Here is a 17,807-nt window from a genome sequence, read left to right on the forward strand (position 1 = left end):
ATAAGGTGTTGAAGTTGTGGATGGGTGAGAAGCCTAGAATCGATGCAGCCAAAAGTGCATATCGGAACATGGTTGAAATGTTAAATATATGGTGGTTTCCATCAATGGCAACACATTTGGTCTTATAGGATCAGGGATATGCATGCGCAACTGCAACAAACCAGGAACTAGAGAATCAGTTCAGGTTGATTGGTAGAAGCAACTTCTTTGTGCAGCAGCATTGCTGTTAATGCTGGCTAATGTAGCCATTGTTCATGGTATTGAGGATTGTTTGGTTGTTGACTGTCACCGCATACATAAAAGATGTATGGAAACATAGCAATTGATCTAGTGTCTTATTTGACGTGAAACATAGCCTATTGCTAAGGTTGGCCATTTTTTCTTTTGTCGTGAAATTGTATTCACTGGCATTCAGCTAGTTTGATCTAGTGTTTTATAGAGAAGGAAAAGCAGTCAACAAGAAGCATGATAACTTTATGACTAACTGCCAAACAGAGTATTGGGAAGGAACTAAGAGGGGGAATAACTTAATTCGACTAGCAATCCAGCTTTTTAAACGGACTGAAATCTAGCATGTCAGAATGGGTTACAGATATATTATATATTTTCCAAGAGAAGAAGACCTTGTTTTTGTTTTTAAATGGTGCTGAACAATTTGTTTTGGGGTTGCTCCAGCTTCGCCGAGTACAGAGTGTCGGCTAAATGAAAGAGGAGAGAGGGAGAATGACATTAATACCAACTCTTTCCCGATATACATGTATGAATAATTTTGTTTAGGCTGACTAACACAAAACCCAAATGCTTGAAATTCAGTACAAACGAATTATGCAACAATCGACAGATGATGATTTAAGTATATACCAGGTCTAGAAACAACATGTTCCAAGAAACACGGATCATTGAAAGTGAAATAAAAACTCAAATGCTTAAGAAGCCTTTCTCCTTCAAGCTTTCAATAGTTTCCCTCAGACTCACCTCCCAAGGAATGAAGCTGAGACCTTTTGCTTTCTCCTTGGATATCTGGTAAGTAGGCTTAAGAGGCAGATCTCCACATCTGTCGTGAATGAAAGAAAACATGACTCTTATCAAAATCCCCTAAGGCCTAATCAATCAAGTAATTTTATAGGTAGAGAAGTAAACCCCCCAAACCTAAAGTTGAGATTTAAAGGGAAAGAAGGGTTGTTGGATTTTCACCTTTTTTTCTTTAATTAAAAAAATTATCCAAACAAGAGTAGTGTTTCCCCATTTTCCCTTCTTTCCTTTTCTTTCTTTTCCTTTCCCTCCCCTTCCTTGGATTCAAACATACTGTTAAGTTTCAATCATGCATGCAATAGGGGCTTTTGAACCATCCTCTCGTTCAAGCAACTAAAGAATCTAGACATAAATCTCTTCTTAATCACATTCATACCTAGTGTGGAAGGGGTTATCATAATTCTATCCGATTAAAAGGAATTACTCATAGAAAAAAAAATGAAAAAAACTGAAAAAGAGCTCCTCTAGAGTCTAAACAACTTTATTGGCAAACAACTCGACAATATCAGCTAATCTATATGATGAGACCCTTAAAAGCCCTGAAGCCTTCTAACCATCTAATCTCAGGCAGCAGCTCATTCATGTAAATTTCTTGTTGGATACAACCTAAAAGTCTTCCAGTACCTGATTCAATGGTTTTCTCATCAGAGGCAAGTAATATGATTCAACTACCCAACACTATCTTACCATTGCACTAACTTCTCAAGTTAGAACAGTCAAGCGAAAGAATGATGAAAGATTTTGTCACAAGAATCCAGTGGGAGAGCAATAAGTTGCATTTGGCAATCGAGCAATGAATGATACTAAATAGCAAGATAACGCAATTGCTTACTTTTCTTGAAGGCCCAAAGTAGGATAAAGTTCACCCAAGGTTTTCAGAACCTCCGAAAAGTGTACAGCTCTTTCGACTAAGCAATATCTGCCAGCAGCTGAAGGAATCTCAAACGCTTGAATATGTGCATATGCAACATCTCGAACATCAACAAATCTATAACTTGAACTTGGGAAATCGTGTTCCCCTGTATCCAAAAGATTTTAAACGTTTTTACAGTAGAAATAGCACAGATTAAAAACCCATGGAAGTTGGAAGGATCTAGCAGTAATTACAGATATAATGCCATTGGTTGTTTCAGCATTGTCTAGAAGGTGATTAGATATACCAATTAGCATGACATGAAAGATGCGTGAACTTTTTTCCTGAACAATTCGAGGAGAAAGATAATTTATGTACATCACCCTCAATAGGTTAGAGAAGTACCTTTTGTGAGGGCTAGAATCAGCTCTGATGAGAAATTTAGAGCAGGCTGTAAAAGAGGACCAACTACTATTCGTGGATTAAGTATAACCAAATCGATCCTATTATCTTTTGCAAACCTCCATGCATCTTCCTCTGCTAAAGTTTTCGAGACCATATACCATAGCTGGAAAAACGAAAGATTGTTAAGAATTAGTACTTTAACATCATGTATACTTTCTTTTGTCATCTGAATAAAGTAAATCACTTTTCATTAAAGCATAAGGTCGAGAAAAGATAAAATATTGAACCCTTAAGATGAGAGACAATAAAAATCAGAGATATCTGAATTTTGACAGCAAAATCGTAGTTAATGATCATTTATAAGATTTGCAAGGACTTTTGATATTTGACTATATATCAAAGTGCAATTTGATTAGAAACCTTCCTCCAAGACCATGACTTCAAATTTATCCTATGTCATGTATTAGGTACATATATTGAATTAGAAAGATGGTATCAACTAAGATTACTGATCACTCATGGAATCCTGAAAAGAATATAAACTACTATTAGCTATGACACTATAAACAAATAAAGTATTCTCATTCACAGGACAAATCATAAAGAAATTAGCAGAAGCATGTACATACCTTACCTTCCTCACAAAAACGTGGATCTGAAAACCAAGTCTCATCAACCACCACATCAGGAGTCAAAGGTTTTCCATTGTATAGAACTGAGGCCATGGAAGCTGTCATGACAACTCTTTTGATTGAAGGAACTTTTGCACATGATTTAAGAACATTAAGTGTACCCTTGATTGCTGGATCAATTATTTCTGCCTGAAAGCGGAAAAGTTTAGACTTTTTGCATGAAATTCAGTGACAATAAGTTATAAAATTAAAGTGACCATCATCTTACAAGGTAGGATCAAATCACAAATGGTTGAACGATATAGCAAAACTTTACCATGTTACATGGATTCATCATTGGTACATAAGTTTATTGTATTTGTGATGGAGTCCAAAGTTCAATTAGCCTATAATTGAAATGTGCATGTTTTCCTCAATACTGTATTTTAAGTGAAATTTAGCTTCTTTTTTTTTGTTTTTTGTGCATCTAATCATTTCTCAAAACAATTTAACAACTCTTGTACTTAAAGAATCCGACTCTTCATTTATTTTTCCACCCATATTGCATATAAAAGTTGTAATTAAGAGTGTAAATGATATCTTAATATTTATAAATTTTTTGGGTTCGACTCGAATTCGATTTAGTTATTATTGAATCAAATTTGAATAACTTGATTTATAAATCAAATTGAGTTTAAGTGTTTTTATACCTAGTTTGAATAATTTGCAATCCTAATCAAGTTTTTATATTTTTTTAAAAAAAATATCTCAAACTCGAGTTTTGGTTGAATATAAGAATCAAGCTTAATTTATAAATTAATCGAGCCTAATTAAACGAATTCGAATAACTCAATTTTTATCTCGAATTAAACTTGAGTTAAAAAAATAAAACTCAATTAAGTTTGAATTGAATTTCGAGTCTCGAATTTCAAGTCAAGCTCAAGCTTGAGCTTAATATTATATCGGCTCGAACTTAATCGATTACACTTTTAGTCATAACGGTTTTAATCAGATTAAGTCCGATTCAACTTTTTTATAATGCATAAAATTATAAATTTTTAAAATCTAATCTGAATTCGAATCAAATTTTCATATAATCTAATTCAAACCAAACCAAATTTTATGGATTTGGTTTGATTTAGAAGTTTTTTTTAAATTTTTTTTGTTTTTTATATATTATTTTAATATATTTAAATAGATTTAAGTATAAAATAATTATTTTTATTTTATAAAAATTTTAAAAATATATAAAAATTAATAAATATATATAATTCTGTTTTTTTTTTTCAATTCTTGACTTTTATATCTAAAATTCGATTTAAATAGAATATTTAGAACTTAATTCAAATTAAATAAAAAAATAAATCCAAATCAATCAAACACTATTTTTAAACTGATTTTTAGTTTTCTCCAAAAAAATTTTTTCACCCTACCTGCCTATGATATTTCCCATGATTAAGCGGTTGGTCCAATTAAGAGTAATACGATCAGAGGCATTACAAACTGGAAATATAAGGAGGATGGAACCTGTGGGTCAGCAGCTGAAAAGAAAACGGGGGAGGCTGTATGGAAAACACCATGGCATCCATCCACTATAGAGTCAAAGCATCCTTCAACCAATAGCTCTACTCTGAACAAATGAAGTCTTTCCTTAGCTCCATCAAGGGAAAGCAAGTGTTGTGTCTTCTTCGGATCATCTGTTGCATGTTCAAACATAATATTTTGATTTAACAGTGAGACCAAACAAACCAGGAAAGAAAAACACAAGAAAGAGGATTACAAACCTGGGTCACGAACAGTGGCTTTGACAGTATAGCCACGCTCGAGTAAGAGCTTAACAAGCCATGAAGCTATGTAACCAGCTGCTCCGGTTACACACACCACCTTATCTGATTCACTCATCTCTAATTCTAATTATGCAGTACACCGAATTATAATTTTTTGGAAATTTGCGGGGGATAGAATCCGAAGCACACGTGGGTATTTCCACTCAAAACTGCCGTTTGTGACTCCACACAACTAATTGTGTTTAAAGTTTCCAGTTATTTTAATACTCCTATGAATTTAATTAACTCAATAATTCGCTGTTTATTTTTATGATTTCATTGACTCTTTCTTTAATGATGTCATTAACTCTTTAGCGGAAGTATGTGAATTTTTTTAAAATTATTTAATAAAAATTTAAATTGATAAATTGATTAAATTTAATATAAAAATTAATAATATGTTATAAAATTATTAAAAATATTATTTATCATTTAAAATTGATAGATATTTATTTAACGATAAAAATTTTATCAAAATTTTTACTAAAAATATTTATTTAAAATATATATCAAAATTTATTTTTTAAATTTTATATATTTGATTTAGGTAATAAAATTTTTTAATTTATCAATTTTATTTAATGATTTTTATTAGGGTTTTCTACTTTGCAAAACGCACCAAACCAAAAAGAAAAAAAAATGATGGGCGAACAACAACTTACGCAAGCAATGACGATTGACGAGTAGTGACAACCTTAAAATAGAGTATTTAAGAAAAAAATGATGGGCCGATTGGCGTGTATTGACAACCTTTTGCCTTAAAATAAAAATAAGAAAAATGATGGGCGAGCAACTTTCGCAGGCAACAAACGATTGACGAGTAGCGCAGCCCAAGACCTTTTGCCTTAAAATAGAGTATTTTTTTGTAAGTAATAGATTTTGCATAGCGCCACAAAACAAGGCAGCCTTTTTTTTGGGTCAAAAAAGCAAAGCCCAAAGTTGCATTGGATATGTTTTTCAAAATGGAGGCCTAAAGATGCCTCACAACCGCTTGAACAACAACCCACCCAGCTGCTTAATTATGAATAATTAAGAACAAATGATCAATTTAAAACAAAACATTTAGGGTATTCCTCAATTCAAGATTAAATGTATTATCTTATTTAAATCACGATCAAACATTTTCTATTTATAATAATTTAAAACTTTTTAACGAATGTAAAATATATACAAAATTAACTTTTTAATGGTAACGTGTTAAAAATATAAAATATGATAAATAAATTAGACAAAAAAATAGAAGTTAAAATATATATATATATATTTTTACATCTTTCATTTTTTTCATCTTCTCTCTAAAACTTTTCTCTTTCTTCCCATTCTCTTAAATCTTGCAAATATTTCTTTTGTCTAAAACTCTCTTGTATGCTTTTTGAGAAAAAAAAAAAAAAAGAGAAGATGAAGTTTTGCAATTAAGCGTATGAAAGTGACAATAACATAGTTGGATTTTGAGTAAAGTGAGCTGGACTTTACTCTATTAAACAAATAAAAATGACGTCGGTATCTAAGTTTAGGTTGTTTATAGCATTATGATAACAACATAAATAATGGCATAATTAAGTTGGGTTTGGATCTTGGTGCGGAAACTGGATGGGTTTGACAGACAATAAAAGATTTTGTTTGAAACTACTACAACTCTTATCTTGAAAATCAAATTTCATTTTTAATAAATAAAAAGACTACTTTCATATTCTTATCATTAATTAAAATTTGAGATGATTTTTGGTTCTTTTTTCATTTGAATTTTTTTTTATTTATTGGCTTTTTTTGAAGACTATTTGTTAGGAGAGATCATGGGAGGTTAAGTTTCCACGAAAGAGTCTAGTAATTAATAAGGAAATTAGCTGATGCTTCAGTACAAGCACCTAATCTTAGCTTGACCTTGGTTGGATCCAGCAAACACTCAGACAATTCTCAATTTGTTATCAATGGGTTTGCCCAAACTTCACCAGTAGAGTAGATTAATCATTTTTTTATTAGGTGTTTTTTAATTGATGATAAATCTCTTTTATGAGCGTAAAATTTAGATGAAATTTATGTAATCTGAATTTGAATAAGTTTTTATTGTAAGGTTTTGGATAATTTTATGTTTTTTTTTTAAATTTTTTCACGATAAACTATTTATATTTCGATGTGTTGTTCAGTTAAAAATTTATAATTTATTGAAAAAATTTGATGGAGGTAAATTAATGACTTATTTATAATTTTTTATGAGAAAAAAAGAATAACATTTTGAGCATAATTTATATATTTAATATTATTTTATTGTTTCACTTCAAATGTTTTCATCAAACAAGTAAAAAATCACCTTAACAATAATAATTTACTGCACGAGATGATAGCGAGTGTTTTTCACATCGTTTTTTTCATTTAAAAAAGTTTTCAATTGTTACAAATTGATAATATTTGATCTTAATTTAGATAAAATAATATATTTAATCTTGAATTGAGTAATATTTTAAATATTTAATCATAAATTAAATATTTAACTAATAATTAATTTAACAATTTTTAGGACCAAAAAAAAAAAAAAAAACAATTTTGCTCACTGTCGCTCTTCCCCCTTGTGTTTTTTTTCCCACTTGGACAGAAACCTTAATTATTGTAAGCTAGAAACCAACACAACCAAACCAAGTCACTGAGCTTCTTTCAAGCATGTGTGTCATCAATAATATTGATGAACGCTTCGGCCCATGATATACTTGAATAACTTTGACCAGTTATGATATGTAAGGACATGTTTGATGTATGAGCCTGTCATATATTTGCTTAAAAGTACATTAGGGACCAGGGGAAAAGGTATGCAATAACTCAGAATTTTACTCAAAAACACCTCCAAATAAGAAAAATAAAATTGATGTTATTAATCATATGATGGTACGAGTCCCAGTGTGTATACAGAATGATAATGTGGTATGCATGATTTCACTACGATTTGTTCTAAACAATCACAGCTCTCCATTCTCCCACCTACTTACTCCCTGCCCATTTCCACTAACCCACTGGATGCTCTGACTGAGTGCCCAAATTGGCTGATTGAAGGGTTGAAGATATTTACAGCAGTTAGTCAGTCATGTTCATATAATGTTTGATGGAAGCTTGTAATCAAGCATCTCCCTTATATTTAACTTGATCGAAGGACCCATTGACGTGCATATGTGTGCACTTTTCCAGTATACTCCCTTTGCACCTTTTGGCTTGTTTGTTTCAATTGATTTCTGTCGAATTAAAACAAACATAAATAAATATCTCAAGTTGAATTGCAGTTTGGAAACTAATATTGTTCAAAATAAAGAAATAGAGAGCAAAAAGTCGAGAGAAGGAGATAAGAAGTGCCAAGGAAAGGAAAAGGGTGTGACATACTACTGCAGCAAGGAAGTTCACGAGAAGGTCATCTTCAGAGAAGTCAACTTTCCCAAAACATATGTGAACAATCCCAGTTTTATCAGCTCTGTATTCTACTTTTCCCTTTTTGAATTCTTCTATGGCCTGAAAAAGATGATTCAATAAACATTTTAGCTATATTAACGATTGCTAGCTAGCATGTATCATTCAGTTACAACTTCATTAAAAGTAAAATGACCCCTAAGCATATTACTGAATGTGGTTGTTCTACACTTCTTCCCCATCCATCATGGCCATATTCCATTGGTGTTATTACTTCGTCAGAGACATAAATGAGCTAATACCAGCTCAAATACGTGAATCGGAACACCTTAATTTTCCAAATCGTCCGTTCTCTACTGTTGAGGGCAACTACTTGCTAACAGATTGTCTCAACTTCACACTCAATTTGTAGTTCTTACTATGTCAAAGAAGCACATTGACACTGAGGCACAAGAACAAGCGCCTATGCACAAACATGATTCATGTAAATATAAGTATGCAAAATGATCCATAGGAATATCACCGAGTACCAATTTATAGTCCATAGACCAGCATCTCTCATGTGAATATATACGTGCAGCAGAGCATGTGTGCACAAGCACAAATTTGCAAACATAAGATTTCTATGGCCATAATAAAAGCGCAAAGATCAACACAATCAATAAACACTGACCTAGAACTCAGAACTTGAAACACAAGCTCATTAAAATGTAGCAATCCGATCCTACCTGAGGTATATTGGGTGTAACAGTAGCAGCTTTGGGATTTGGCATGAGCCCACGTGGTCCTAAAATCTTTCCGAGACTTGCAACCTAATAGAAGTCAGGAAGATGTCAAAATAAAATCCCCAGTGACTATTATTGTGATTTCAAACCAAAAAGAAATATGAAACAAATGATATCCTTGACCAGTGGAATTTGGTTAACAGAGTAAGGGAACAATCAGTATATCTCATTAATTGAACTAAGAGAAGCAAAGCAACACCTTAACCATCATATCTGGGGAAGCAATTAATTTGTCAAATTCCATGAATCCTCCTTTTATCTGTTCAATCAAGTCCTCACCACCGACAATATCTGCTCCTGCATTTTTTGCGTCATCGAACTTTTCACCTGTAAAGACATCAAATTTAGAAACCTGCCAAACCATAAAAGAAATTGATAATCATGTTGATAAGAATCAAAAAAGAAAACTTATACTAATAGGAGTTTTATTAAAGATCTTCAAATATTATCACCCACCTAAAGCACATCATTTTAGCATGATTACTTGCCACTATCAAAATTTTAAAATTAGTAGTTCAGAACCTACTCAATCTCTTGCAAGAACTGCACATTATCAGTTATGTTTCTTCTGTCCAGTGCTGTCTCTCAATTTAAGCCAGCATTTCTAGATACAGGAACCAATTCAAGCAAAAAACAAATGAAAACAAGTAAAACAAATAGATTAGCATGCATCAAAGCATGGTAACTACCTTGAGTAAGAACAGCCACTTTAACCGTTTGCCCAGTTCCCTTGGGCAAATTCACCTGTAAGATGAAGGGTCAGAAGAACGTAGGATATCAAGTGTAACATAAAAAATTGGTGAGGCCATGACTATTATCATGTGAAGCCCAGAAAACTTACCGTCGCTCTCAGCTGTTGATCATTATACTTAGGATCAATGTTAAGGCGGAAATGGGCTTCAGCTGTCTCTACAAACTTTGTACTTGTCATTTCCTTTAAAAAAGATATTGCTGTCTTTAGATCATACTCCTTTTTATTTTCCCTTAATTTTTGAATTTCCAAGAATCTCTTAGACCTCATCTGCAGTTTGAACAGCAAAAAGAAAAAGTAATTAATTAACTGAACCTACACATTTAACAAAAGTAATGTATAACTGAAATAAACTAACCATTCTGATAGACAATAGTTTCTTAAACCAAAATCTTAAAATAAAAAATTAAACTCAATTAAAGTAAAACACCATTTACCGAATCACAAACTCAAATACCATAATTCAAAGACACTCCAATGTTCTACATCGGCGGAATGGCACCACTTGAAATTGCGTATAAGGAGACCACTATACCTACCTGTTGGTGAACAGCTTTTTGCTAACGATTGGAATCGACGTTGGGCGGGAGCAGATTAAGAAGCAAAGGCAAAAACCTAATTTTGTGGTGCTGGAACTGATTGAACAAAGGGAGCTGCTCTGTCACTCTAGAGAACTAATCGAAGAGGGGGTTTGCTAATAGTTGAAAAAAAAAGTGTGAAAAACACCAAACTATTTTGTTCATTATACAAAAATCCTAGAAACGACTTAAGAAATAACAAATTCACTCTAAGCTAAGCAAAACCCACACAGAAAATGATCCAATATACCCCAAAAACATAGTAACCAAATCTACATACTCTGTCTCTCTTAAGAGGCAACGCGGCCTTTCCATTCTTGCGCTTAGACGGGGCAGTAATAGTTGCAGCCTTAGCCAGTCCTTTTTCCCCCGCAGCCACAGCCACCTCAGCCTCCGCAGCCACGGCAGCTACAACAACATGCTTGGGATCTCGTTGGGGACATAGATTAGCCCATTTAAGGCCGGATTTTCTGTCTCTAGAAGCATTCAGAACAAGTGGGTAAAGAGAAAAGGTAGGCTTGTTGGGTTTGAAGGATAGAATGGAAGGAGTAAGGTCTTGCGTGTGTACTGTAGATGCGGCATACGTTAGCATCAGCGATGATGATGGTGTGGTGCAAGTAGGCATTGTTAGGAGTGCGCGCTGTTTCTGTAAATGAGAGAGCTTTTTCAGTTGTTTTTTTTGGGGCTATCTATTAATTTCGAAATATAGGGGATAAGTGATGTTTTTAAGGTCCAGTAACGTTTCTCGATTATAGACCGTTGCTACGGAATGCAAACGCCATTTTTTCCTTCTCTCTGTCTCTGTCTCTCTCTTTTTTTTTTGTAAGAGATATTTTAGGAATAGACAATCAGTGGTATATTGGCCTTGCAATATTTAAAATTTTACTTTTTCTATCTTATTATGTTTCTTTTTATTGGCTTTTTGAGTCAAATTAATTCAATTTTAATTAATATTTTTAATAAAATTTTAAAAATAAAAATTTGTAAAATTTGTGTTCTAAAATTTTTAAAACATATTTTAAAAACTTTATTTAATATAATATTTTAAAAATAATGATTAAAATTAAATTAGTTTTATTCAAAATTTAAAAATGAACATACAAAATACAATAAAAGGAGTATCTATTTTGTCGATAATTAAGTATATTATTTGTAACTATAGAATATAATTATAATATAAAATTATTAATTATCTAGTATAGCTTTAACAAGGGATTGATCCCACTGATAATAGTTGAAAAAAATAGTTACTTTAACCAGAAAAGTAAAAGTGAATTTTTAGTAGTTTTTTTTTTTTTTTTGGGTGGTAGAATGAGGTGAATTCTTGAAAATAAAAGTTGTATTCTAAAATAATTTCAAAATAAATTGAGCACTAATATGTGAATAGAGTTTCATTGGTACGTCACGTCATTTAAAAAAAAATCCTCTAAACAATCAAAGAAGTAAAACATACAAAAATTTTTTTATGTCATTTTTTATGGAAGCAATGAAATATTTGGGGTGTGAGAGCAAAGGTACCAGCTTTGAAGCAGTGGGAAAGAAGTACATTGGAGCGACATGGCAATGCCATGTGTTGTGGTTGAGGATCACAAAAAATTAGCGGGCCAACATCGATTTCAAGTTATGGTTAATATAGACGACAGAGTCTGGATCACGTGGGCCCAAATATTGCGGCCTTGTGCAGAAGGTCATGGTAACACGTGTCCTCACTTCTTTATTGGAAGGAGACAGGAACCGGTGCGTTTCAGGAGCGTTGTGCGCCAATGAAGTTATTGGAGACTAAACGGTGTGCTGCCTTTTTGTCTTTCAGTTTCCTCAATCAGTTCAAAAAGTAAAACTAGATTTTCACATACCCGTGGGCAAGGATGGCAGTTGAACCTGTATTCGACGGTTTCGATTTGATTTAATTTTTTAGGGTTAATTTTTATTTTAAAAATCTAGTTTTGGATTGAATAATTATAAAATAAAGTTGAGATTAAATTTTAAGTAAAGTTATATTGATTTAACTTAATATATAAAAATTATTTTTAATTATTTATTTAATTTTATATTTATATATTTAAATATATTTAATTTTATATTTATATTAAAAAAATAATATTTTATTAATTTCAGATCAAATCAAATTTAATATAATTTATATAACATCAAATCGAATTTGAATATTACGAATATAAAATCAAATTAAATACGAGACAAATAAAAAATCACTTCTACTCAATCTATTGTTTTCTCTGTTCATGTGTGAAAAAAATTATTTGACGAGTTGAATTGATTATTTTTTAAAGAAATGTGAAAAAAATTAAAATAAATATTTTTAATTTTATATATTTATTATTATTTTATTTTAATATTTAAATCATTTAACTAATTGTATTGTTTTACAATCAAAAAGTTGTAAGAATAATTTCAATAAGGAAGGAATTTGTAAGACAGTAAAAAGGAAATGCTCTATTCATTTTCAACCAAACAATACATTACATGGAAAAAAAACATAAACTTAGGAGTTAGAAGTGGAAAATAATCCAGTACTAAAGTTAAAAGAATATCTCAATCACAAAAAAAAAAAAAAAGAACAAAAAAAATGAAACACACGAGAGAGGGCAAATTGGATGCGCTCAAGCGTGATCTAATAATTTACAATGCATAACCTGAACATCAGGTAATTCCAGAGATATCTCCAGCTGCAGGTATGCTATCAGACCTAATTCTTGTAAGTTTTCTTGGTTTAAAGAACAAGTTATTGAATGAATCTTTCTCATTGGGTTGTCACGCTCTTGGCAAGATTCCGAGGTTGGTCAACGTTGTAACCACGCAGAACAGTAAGGTGATATGCCAACAACTGCAGCCAAAAAGGATAACGAAACGACTAAGTGAGATAATCCAAAAATAACAACGAATATAATAACAACCCATGAATATGATGGTGTGAAGTCCAATTGGCTGTTAAGACAAAGAAGGGTTTTGAAGAGGAGGCGGAGAGAGGAATCAGGTATGGTAACAGAAAGGTCCTATGAATATACGTAAATCTAAATAAATATTTTCTTTCTCCTCATCTTTTTCCACTCTACCTAGGAAAGCAGTGAGTAAACAAATGAATTTTTCTAAGCAATAAGCCTACAGAGAATATAGGATGAGTAAACTCCCGTTTATGTGAGTTATCCATCAACAGCAAACTGGTTGATTAAGCCACTAGAAACCACCATATTGACCAATGGCCAGGAAACTGATTGATGAACTACTGTATAACCTATTTGGCATAGCCAGAATAAAGAAACAAAGGTTCTGATAGACTGACACTAAGGGCAAATTCTATCCAGTCAAATCCCCCTTCTCGGATGCACATGCCATGGAGATTCACTATTCTCTAACTGTGGATGTGTAGTGCACAACTTAAAGATCACCAGAGCCACAATGAGTAAAGTGAGAAAAATATTTGTAACAATACCTGCAAAGGAATAATATTAACCACAGGTTGAAGACAATCTTCAACCTGAGGAACTTCAATCACTCGACAAGATCCACCAGGACATACAGAAGCTGCATCTCCTTTTGTGCACACCACTATTAGGCGACCTTTGCGGGCATGAAGTTGCTGAATAACTGACTGCTGCTTACTGTCCACAATTTGGAGATGTTAATCATCAAAGCCAAACTGCCATACTGCATATGACTTCTTCAAAACAGAAAATAACTGACCTGAAGCATGCGTCACGAGTAGCAATAACAATGATAGGGAGATTTTCATCAACTAGTGCCAAAGGGCCGTGTTTCATTTCACCTGCAAGTATTCCCTCACTGTGCATAAGAGACACCTCTTTTACTTTTAAAGCACCCTCTAATGCTGTTGCAAAGTTATATCCTCTTCCAAATACAAGAAGTGACTGCTCAGAAATCAAAAGTTTAGCTAGATCCTTCATTTCCTGGTCAAGCTTAAGTACCTCTCTAACTTTATCTGCAAAAATGTAAGGTAAAAGCATGAATTGTATTTTAAACCTTCCTAAATGCCTCTGCATCTAAAACAAGCATTTAGAATCCAGAAATTTGTTAAAAGAGGAAGCAAGATGAAACATACATGGCAAATCAAATAGTCCATCTATAATAGCCTCTCTTCTGGCCTGACTAGATATTGCGTCATCTCCAATAGCCAAAGCTAGCATTGCCATCACAACAATTTGACTAGTGTATGCCTAAACATGATGGTGAGGATTTTGTTAACCCATAACACACAATAAATGGAACGTGAACAAAGGGTGAAACTTACCTTGGTACTTGCGACCCCTATCTCACAGCCAGCATTTATATGAATTCCGCAATGTGTCTTCCTAGCTATAGCACTACCAACAGTATTTGTTATGCCAACACATAATGCGCCATTTTCAAGGGCATACTCTAATGCAAGCAGAGTATCTGCAGTTTCACCAGATTGACTAACAAAAACTGCAGTATCTTCTCTATAAATTGGACCCTGCCGGTCCACTAGATCACTAGCAATCTCCATAGTAACAGGGACACCTATAATTATCACAGACAATAAACAAGAAACTAATCAGCAAAATAATCCTAAAAGTTCTCAAGGAGCACCAGACATTAAAGAGAAAGTAAAGTACCAGAAAGTTCTTCAATGATAGGTCTTGCAGCTAAAGCAGCATTATAGCTTGTACCACAGCCAATAAAAACAATTCGTCTGCTCCGCCTAATAGTTTTTATGTGTTCTTTAAGTCCACCTAAAAGAACAGTCTTGCCTTTGCAAGAACCTCCATGTTTAAGTCTCCCCCGCATTGTGGTTGTAAGAGATTCTGGTTGCTCATGAATTTCTTTCTGCATATAATGCTCATAATTTCCTTTATTTATTTGCTCAACCTCCATCTCAAGAAAAGATAATGCACGTTGCACTGATGATGGTTGAGAAAGTGCAGTTCCACGTTTTCCTTTGTCATTCTCAAATTTAAGAATTGAAACTCCCCCATCCTGAAAAATTTACTAGTGTTAGTAAGAAGACTTCAATGTAAAAAGTTCGTAGGTAACTCATAGAGCCATGCCAAACAGTTTATTTAAAATTCATGTTGACAAACATACCTTAAGATGAACTACTTCACCATCTTCAATCACCAGAACCTTTTTGGTGTGTTCAACTAGAGCACTAGCATCACTGGATAGAAAAAATTCTTTTGGATGCCCATTTTCTGAAATGAACTTAAGATCAAGAAATGAAGCTCCTGTGCCCATGTCTTCACTTAATTCCTGAACATGTTACATTAGCCAAACTAAGATTCCTCAACTTTTTAAAATGCAAATAATTAAAGCTAGTCCATGATTTCAATGATAAAAAGGTTTCAGTTAAAACACCAAATCTGGCTCATTCCAAAAAAGATAAGATGTACAGTAAATCAATCGGAAAAACATTATTCAACCGGAAGAGATATAACAAATATCCTAAAGTAGGCAACACAATAATTTATGCTTTTCTGATAACTTACTTTGACACCCAAGAGCAATGGACTACCACGTTTACAAGCAATCAACTCATTTGGATAATGACGACTTTTGAATATAAGGGCATAGGCTCCTTCAAGATGCCTCATAACTTCAAGCACAACTTGACCGAATGTGACACTCTGGTCAGCTGCAGGATGGCCAGTAAAACACCATTTGAAACTAAAATTATCCAATTCTGACCTTATTAAGCTTAGGGAAATAAGCACCAAAGTTTATCAACATAGACTAATAGAACAATTTTTTCAACCAAAACAACATACGAAGATTTTAAGCCAGACTTGTCATGCCATAAGTTAACGCTGAAGCTAGATCTAATATTTGACTGATGCGAAAAACGAGGTGTTTGTCTCAAAATTTTATTGCTAACTTGATGCAGGATAGACATTAAAAGACGACCCATCTATTTGCATATATGTCAAGAACATTTACAACCGTATGATTCTAGTAGACAGACAGCCAACAAGGTATATTAAGAAAAAGCACCAGAGAAAGGGCTAAGATTGCTTCAATTACTTAGAACCAGTCCTTGAGTTCTAACCTTAACAGTGAATAAACTACATCCTTTAAAACGCTTCCCAGCCCTTTTAAAGAAAGTACCCTCAAGCCATTGCATCATTAACAGGCATATATGCAGTTATTTAGCAAAAACAATGCAATTTCAAATTGATATAAAAAAAAAAACTAGTAGCAATTTGAAATATTCATCTCTTTGCTGCACACAAGTTATGATTACCTTCTTCATTTGCCTTGTCAAAAACATATTTGGCAAGCTTTGGAATAACTTCTGTGTCAGTGTCAGATTCAAAGTTGAACCCATGCCGGATCAGTGTTTCCTTCAACACCTAAAAATGTAAAAAACGAGACGAGTGCTTGAGCATGTGCCAATTATCAACGTAGATGTAAGAATAGGGAAATGCACATTAAGCAGTAACAGTGCTTCTAAACACATAAGCAAACCTCGTAGTTAGTAATAACTCCATTGTGAACAACCAAGAACTCATTTCCAGCACCAGATGTCTGAGGATGGCTATTTTTTGGAGATGGCTCTCCATGAGTTGCCCACCGGGTGTGTGCTATTCCAGCATGAACAGAAAAAGGTTCCTCCAAATTCAGCTCCATTGACGCAACATCTGAAATACCACTATCACCATATTAAATTCAATTTCTTAAATAAATATAGTTTAAATTCATTCTCCTCCATTTTCTCCAAACCCAAACACTTTATCACAGTTATTTTAACTAAAAAAGGGACAGTCGTTCCCAAAGAAAACGACTTTTCAAAGCAAAGTTTCTCAAAAGTGAAACAATTGTCACGTCATCTTCATTTGACCAGCTGTACCCTAATCTAAGCCAAAAAGAAACAGGAAATAGACAACATGATGACTCGAATATAACAAGACAATATCACTTAAAATTTTAATAATAATTATATAAGTTTAAAAAAAGAAAAATATTTGATTTTTTTTACATCAATTATGACGTATAATTTTTATATAAAATATAATATAAATACATAAATATTTTATATAACATAAATACACGAATAGTAGGTCTAGGAAATACCATTGTAAACAGATTTAACGAGTGATTCGATGTTGCCTTCTTGGCGAAAGACGAGAGGAGGAGGGGCAGAATTGGAAAACTGTCCGTTAAGATTCGAAGAAAGAAACGATTGAGATGAAGAATCAATGGAAATCCCGCCGGAATCATAGCCTCTGTACTCTAACCGCCTCAAGCCGTTGAAGAGGATCTCCAGAATGAAGCGTCCATCACGCGTGACGTTGTAGTTCAGGTAAGCAAAGATCCCGCACATTGTTGTCGAATTCGGATTGGCTAAACCTACTGGCCGTCAGTCAGCATCGGGTGACACAGAGGAAAAGAAGAAGAAATAAAAGTTAAGGAGAAGTAGTTTTTTCTGTGTTTTTGAGTTTGATATAACACAAATATCAGTTCCGTTGACAGTTTTGACGCGCCATAGTTTGGAGGGCGTTTTTTGTCTTTTCAGTTTCCGTCATGTGTATTGACGTGGAAGCATGCTATTGGAAAGAGAGTGCCAACTTGGCTAAATCAAAAGGATTTG

General features: G+C 33.2%; 3 protein-coding genes across 3 annotated transcripts; all 3 read right to left on the reverse strand.

Moving 5' to 3' along the window:
• Positions 1–713: 713 nt before the first annotated feature.
• On the reverse strand, positions 714–4,929 carry LOC111313693 (phenylacetaldehyde reductase-like). The gene is made up of 6 exons (XM_089752428.1): positions 4,686–4,929; positions 4,429–4,598; positions 2,920–3,111; positions 2,291–2,453; positions 1,865–2,051; positions 714–1,054 (listed from the first exon to the last, which is right to left on the reverse strand). The coding sequence occupies exons 1-6, from the start codon at positions 4,801–4,803 to the stop codon at positions 919–921; spliced, it is 966 nt and encodes a 321-aa protein (XP_089608554.1). The 5' UTR covers positions 4,804–4,929; the 3' UTR covers positions 714–918.
• Positions 4,930–7,567: 2,638 nt separating this feature from the next.
• Positions 7,568–10,941, reverse strand: LOC111313695 (large ribosomal subunit protein uL1c-like). Its single transcript, XM_022914376.2, has 7 exons — positions 10,509–10,941; positions 9,741–9,920; positions 9,589–9,643; positions 9,099–9,226; positions 8,843–8,926; positions 8,091–8,216; positions 7,568–7,945 (listed from the first exon to the last, which is right to left on the reverse strand). The coding sequence occupies exons 1-7, from the start codon at positions 10,851–10,853 to the stop codon at positions 7,805–7,807; spliced, it is 1,059 nt and encodes a 352-aa protein (XP_022770111.2). The 5' UTR covers positions 10,854–10,941; the 3' UTR covers positions 7,568–7,804.
• A 1,711-nt stretch (positions 10,942–12,652) lies between these two features.
• LOC111313696 (glutamine--fructose-6-phosphate aminotransferase [isomerizing] 1-like) lies at positions 12,653–17,666 on the reverse strand. Its single transcript, XM_022914377.2, has 11 exons — positions 17,291–17,666; positions 16,685–16,857; positions 16,461–16,569; positions 15,709–15,854; positions 15,308–15,472; positions 14,839–15,199; positions 14,493–14,743; positions 14,304–14,418; positions 13,928–14,183; positions 13,677–13,845; positions 12,653–13,070 (listed from the first exon to the last, which is right to left on the reverse strand). The coding sequence occupies exons 1-11, from the start codon at positions 17,538–17,540 to the stop codon at positions 12,987–12,989; spliced, it is 2,079 nt and encodes a 692-aa protein (XP_022770112.2). The 5' UTR covers positions 17,541–17,666; the 3' UTR covers positions 12,653–12,986.
• Positions 17,667–17,807: the final 141 nt, after the last annotated feature.

This window comes from Durio zibethinus, chromosome 23 (assembly GCF_047325235.1).
Source record: "Durio zibethinus cultivar Kanyao isolate XHJ-2024 chromosome 23, ASM4732523v1, whole genome shotgun sequence".
Classification (NCBI taxonomy): domain Eukaryota; kingdom Viridiplantae; phylum Streptophyta; class Magnoliopsida; order Malvales; family Malvaceae; genus Durio; species Durio zibethinus.

What these genes read in the sequence shown, in the direction of transcription:
- LOC111313693 (XM_089752428.1), bottom strand. Translation starts at nt 4,803, where the DNA reads ATGAGTGAATCAGATAAGGTGGTGTGTGTAACCGGAGCAGCTGGTTAC. An exon ending in AGCCACTGTTCGTGACCCAG is followed by an intron (nt 4,599 to 4,685) that starts GTTTGTAATCCT and finishes AACATGCAACAG; the next exon opens with ATGATCCGAAGAAGACACAA. An exon ending in TTTCAGCTGCTGACCCACAG is followed by an intron (nt 3,112 to 4,428) that starts GTTCCATCCTCC and finishes TTCCGCTTTCAG; the next exon opens with GCAGAAATAATTGATCCAGC.
- LOC111313696 (XM_022914377.2), bottom strand. Translation starts at nt 17,540, where the DNA reads ATGTGCGGGATCTTTGCTTACCTGAACTACAACGTCACGCGTGATGGA. An exon ending in CATTGCTCTTGGGTGTCAAA is followed by an intron (nt 15,473 to 15,708) that starts GTAAGTTATCAG and finishes TAACATGTTCAG; the next exon opens with GAATTAAGTGAAGACATGGG. An exon ending in ACTCGTGACGCATGCTTCAG is followed by an intron (nt 13,846 to 13,927) that starts GTCAGTTATTTT and finishes AATTGTGGACAG; the next exon opens with TAAGCAGCAGTCAGTTATTC.
- LOC111313695 (XM_022914376.2), bottom strand. Translation starts at nt 10,853, where the DNA reads ATGCCTACTTGCACCACACCATCATCATCGCTGATGCTAACGTATGCC. An exon ending in AGTGGCTGTTCTTACTCAAG is followed by an intron (nt 9,227 to 9,588) that starts GTAGTTACCATG and finishes ATGTCTTTACAG; the next exon opens with GTGAAAAGTTCGATGACGCA. An exon ending in TTACACCCAATATACCTCAG is followed by an intron (nt 8,217 to 8,842) that starts GTAGGATCGGAT and finishes CATCTTTTTCAG; the next exon opens with GCCATAGAAGAATTCAAAAA.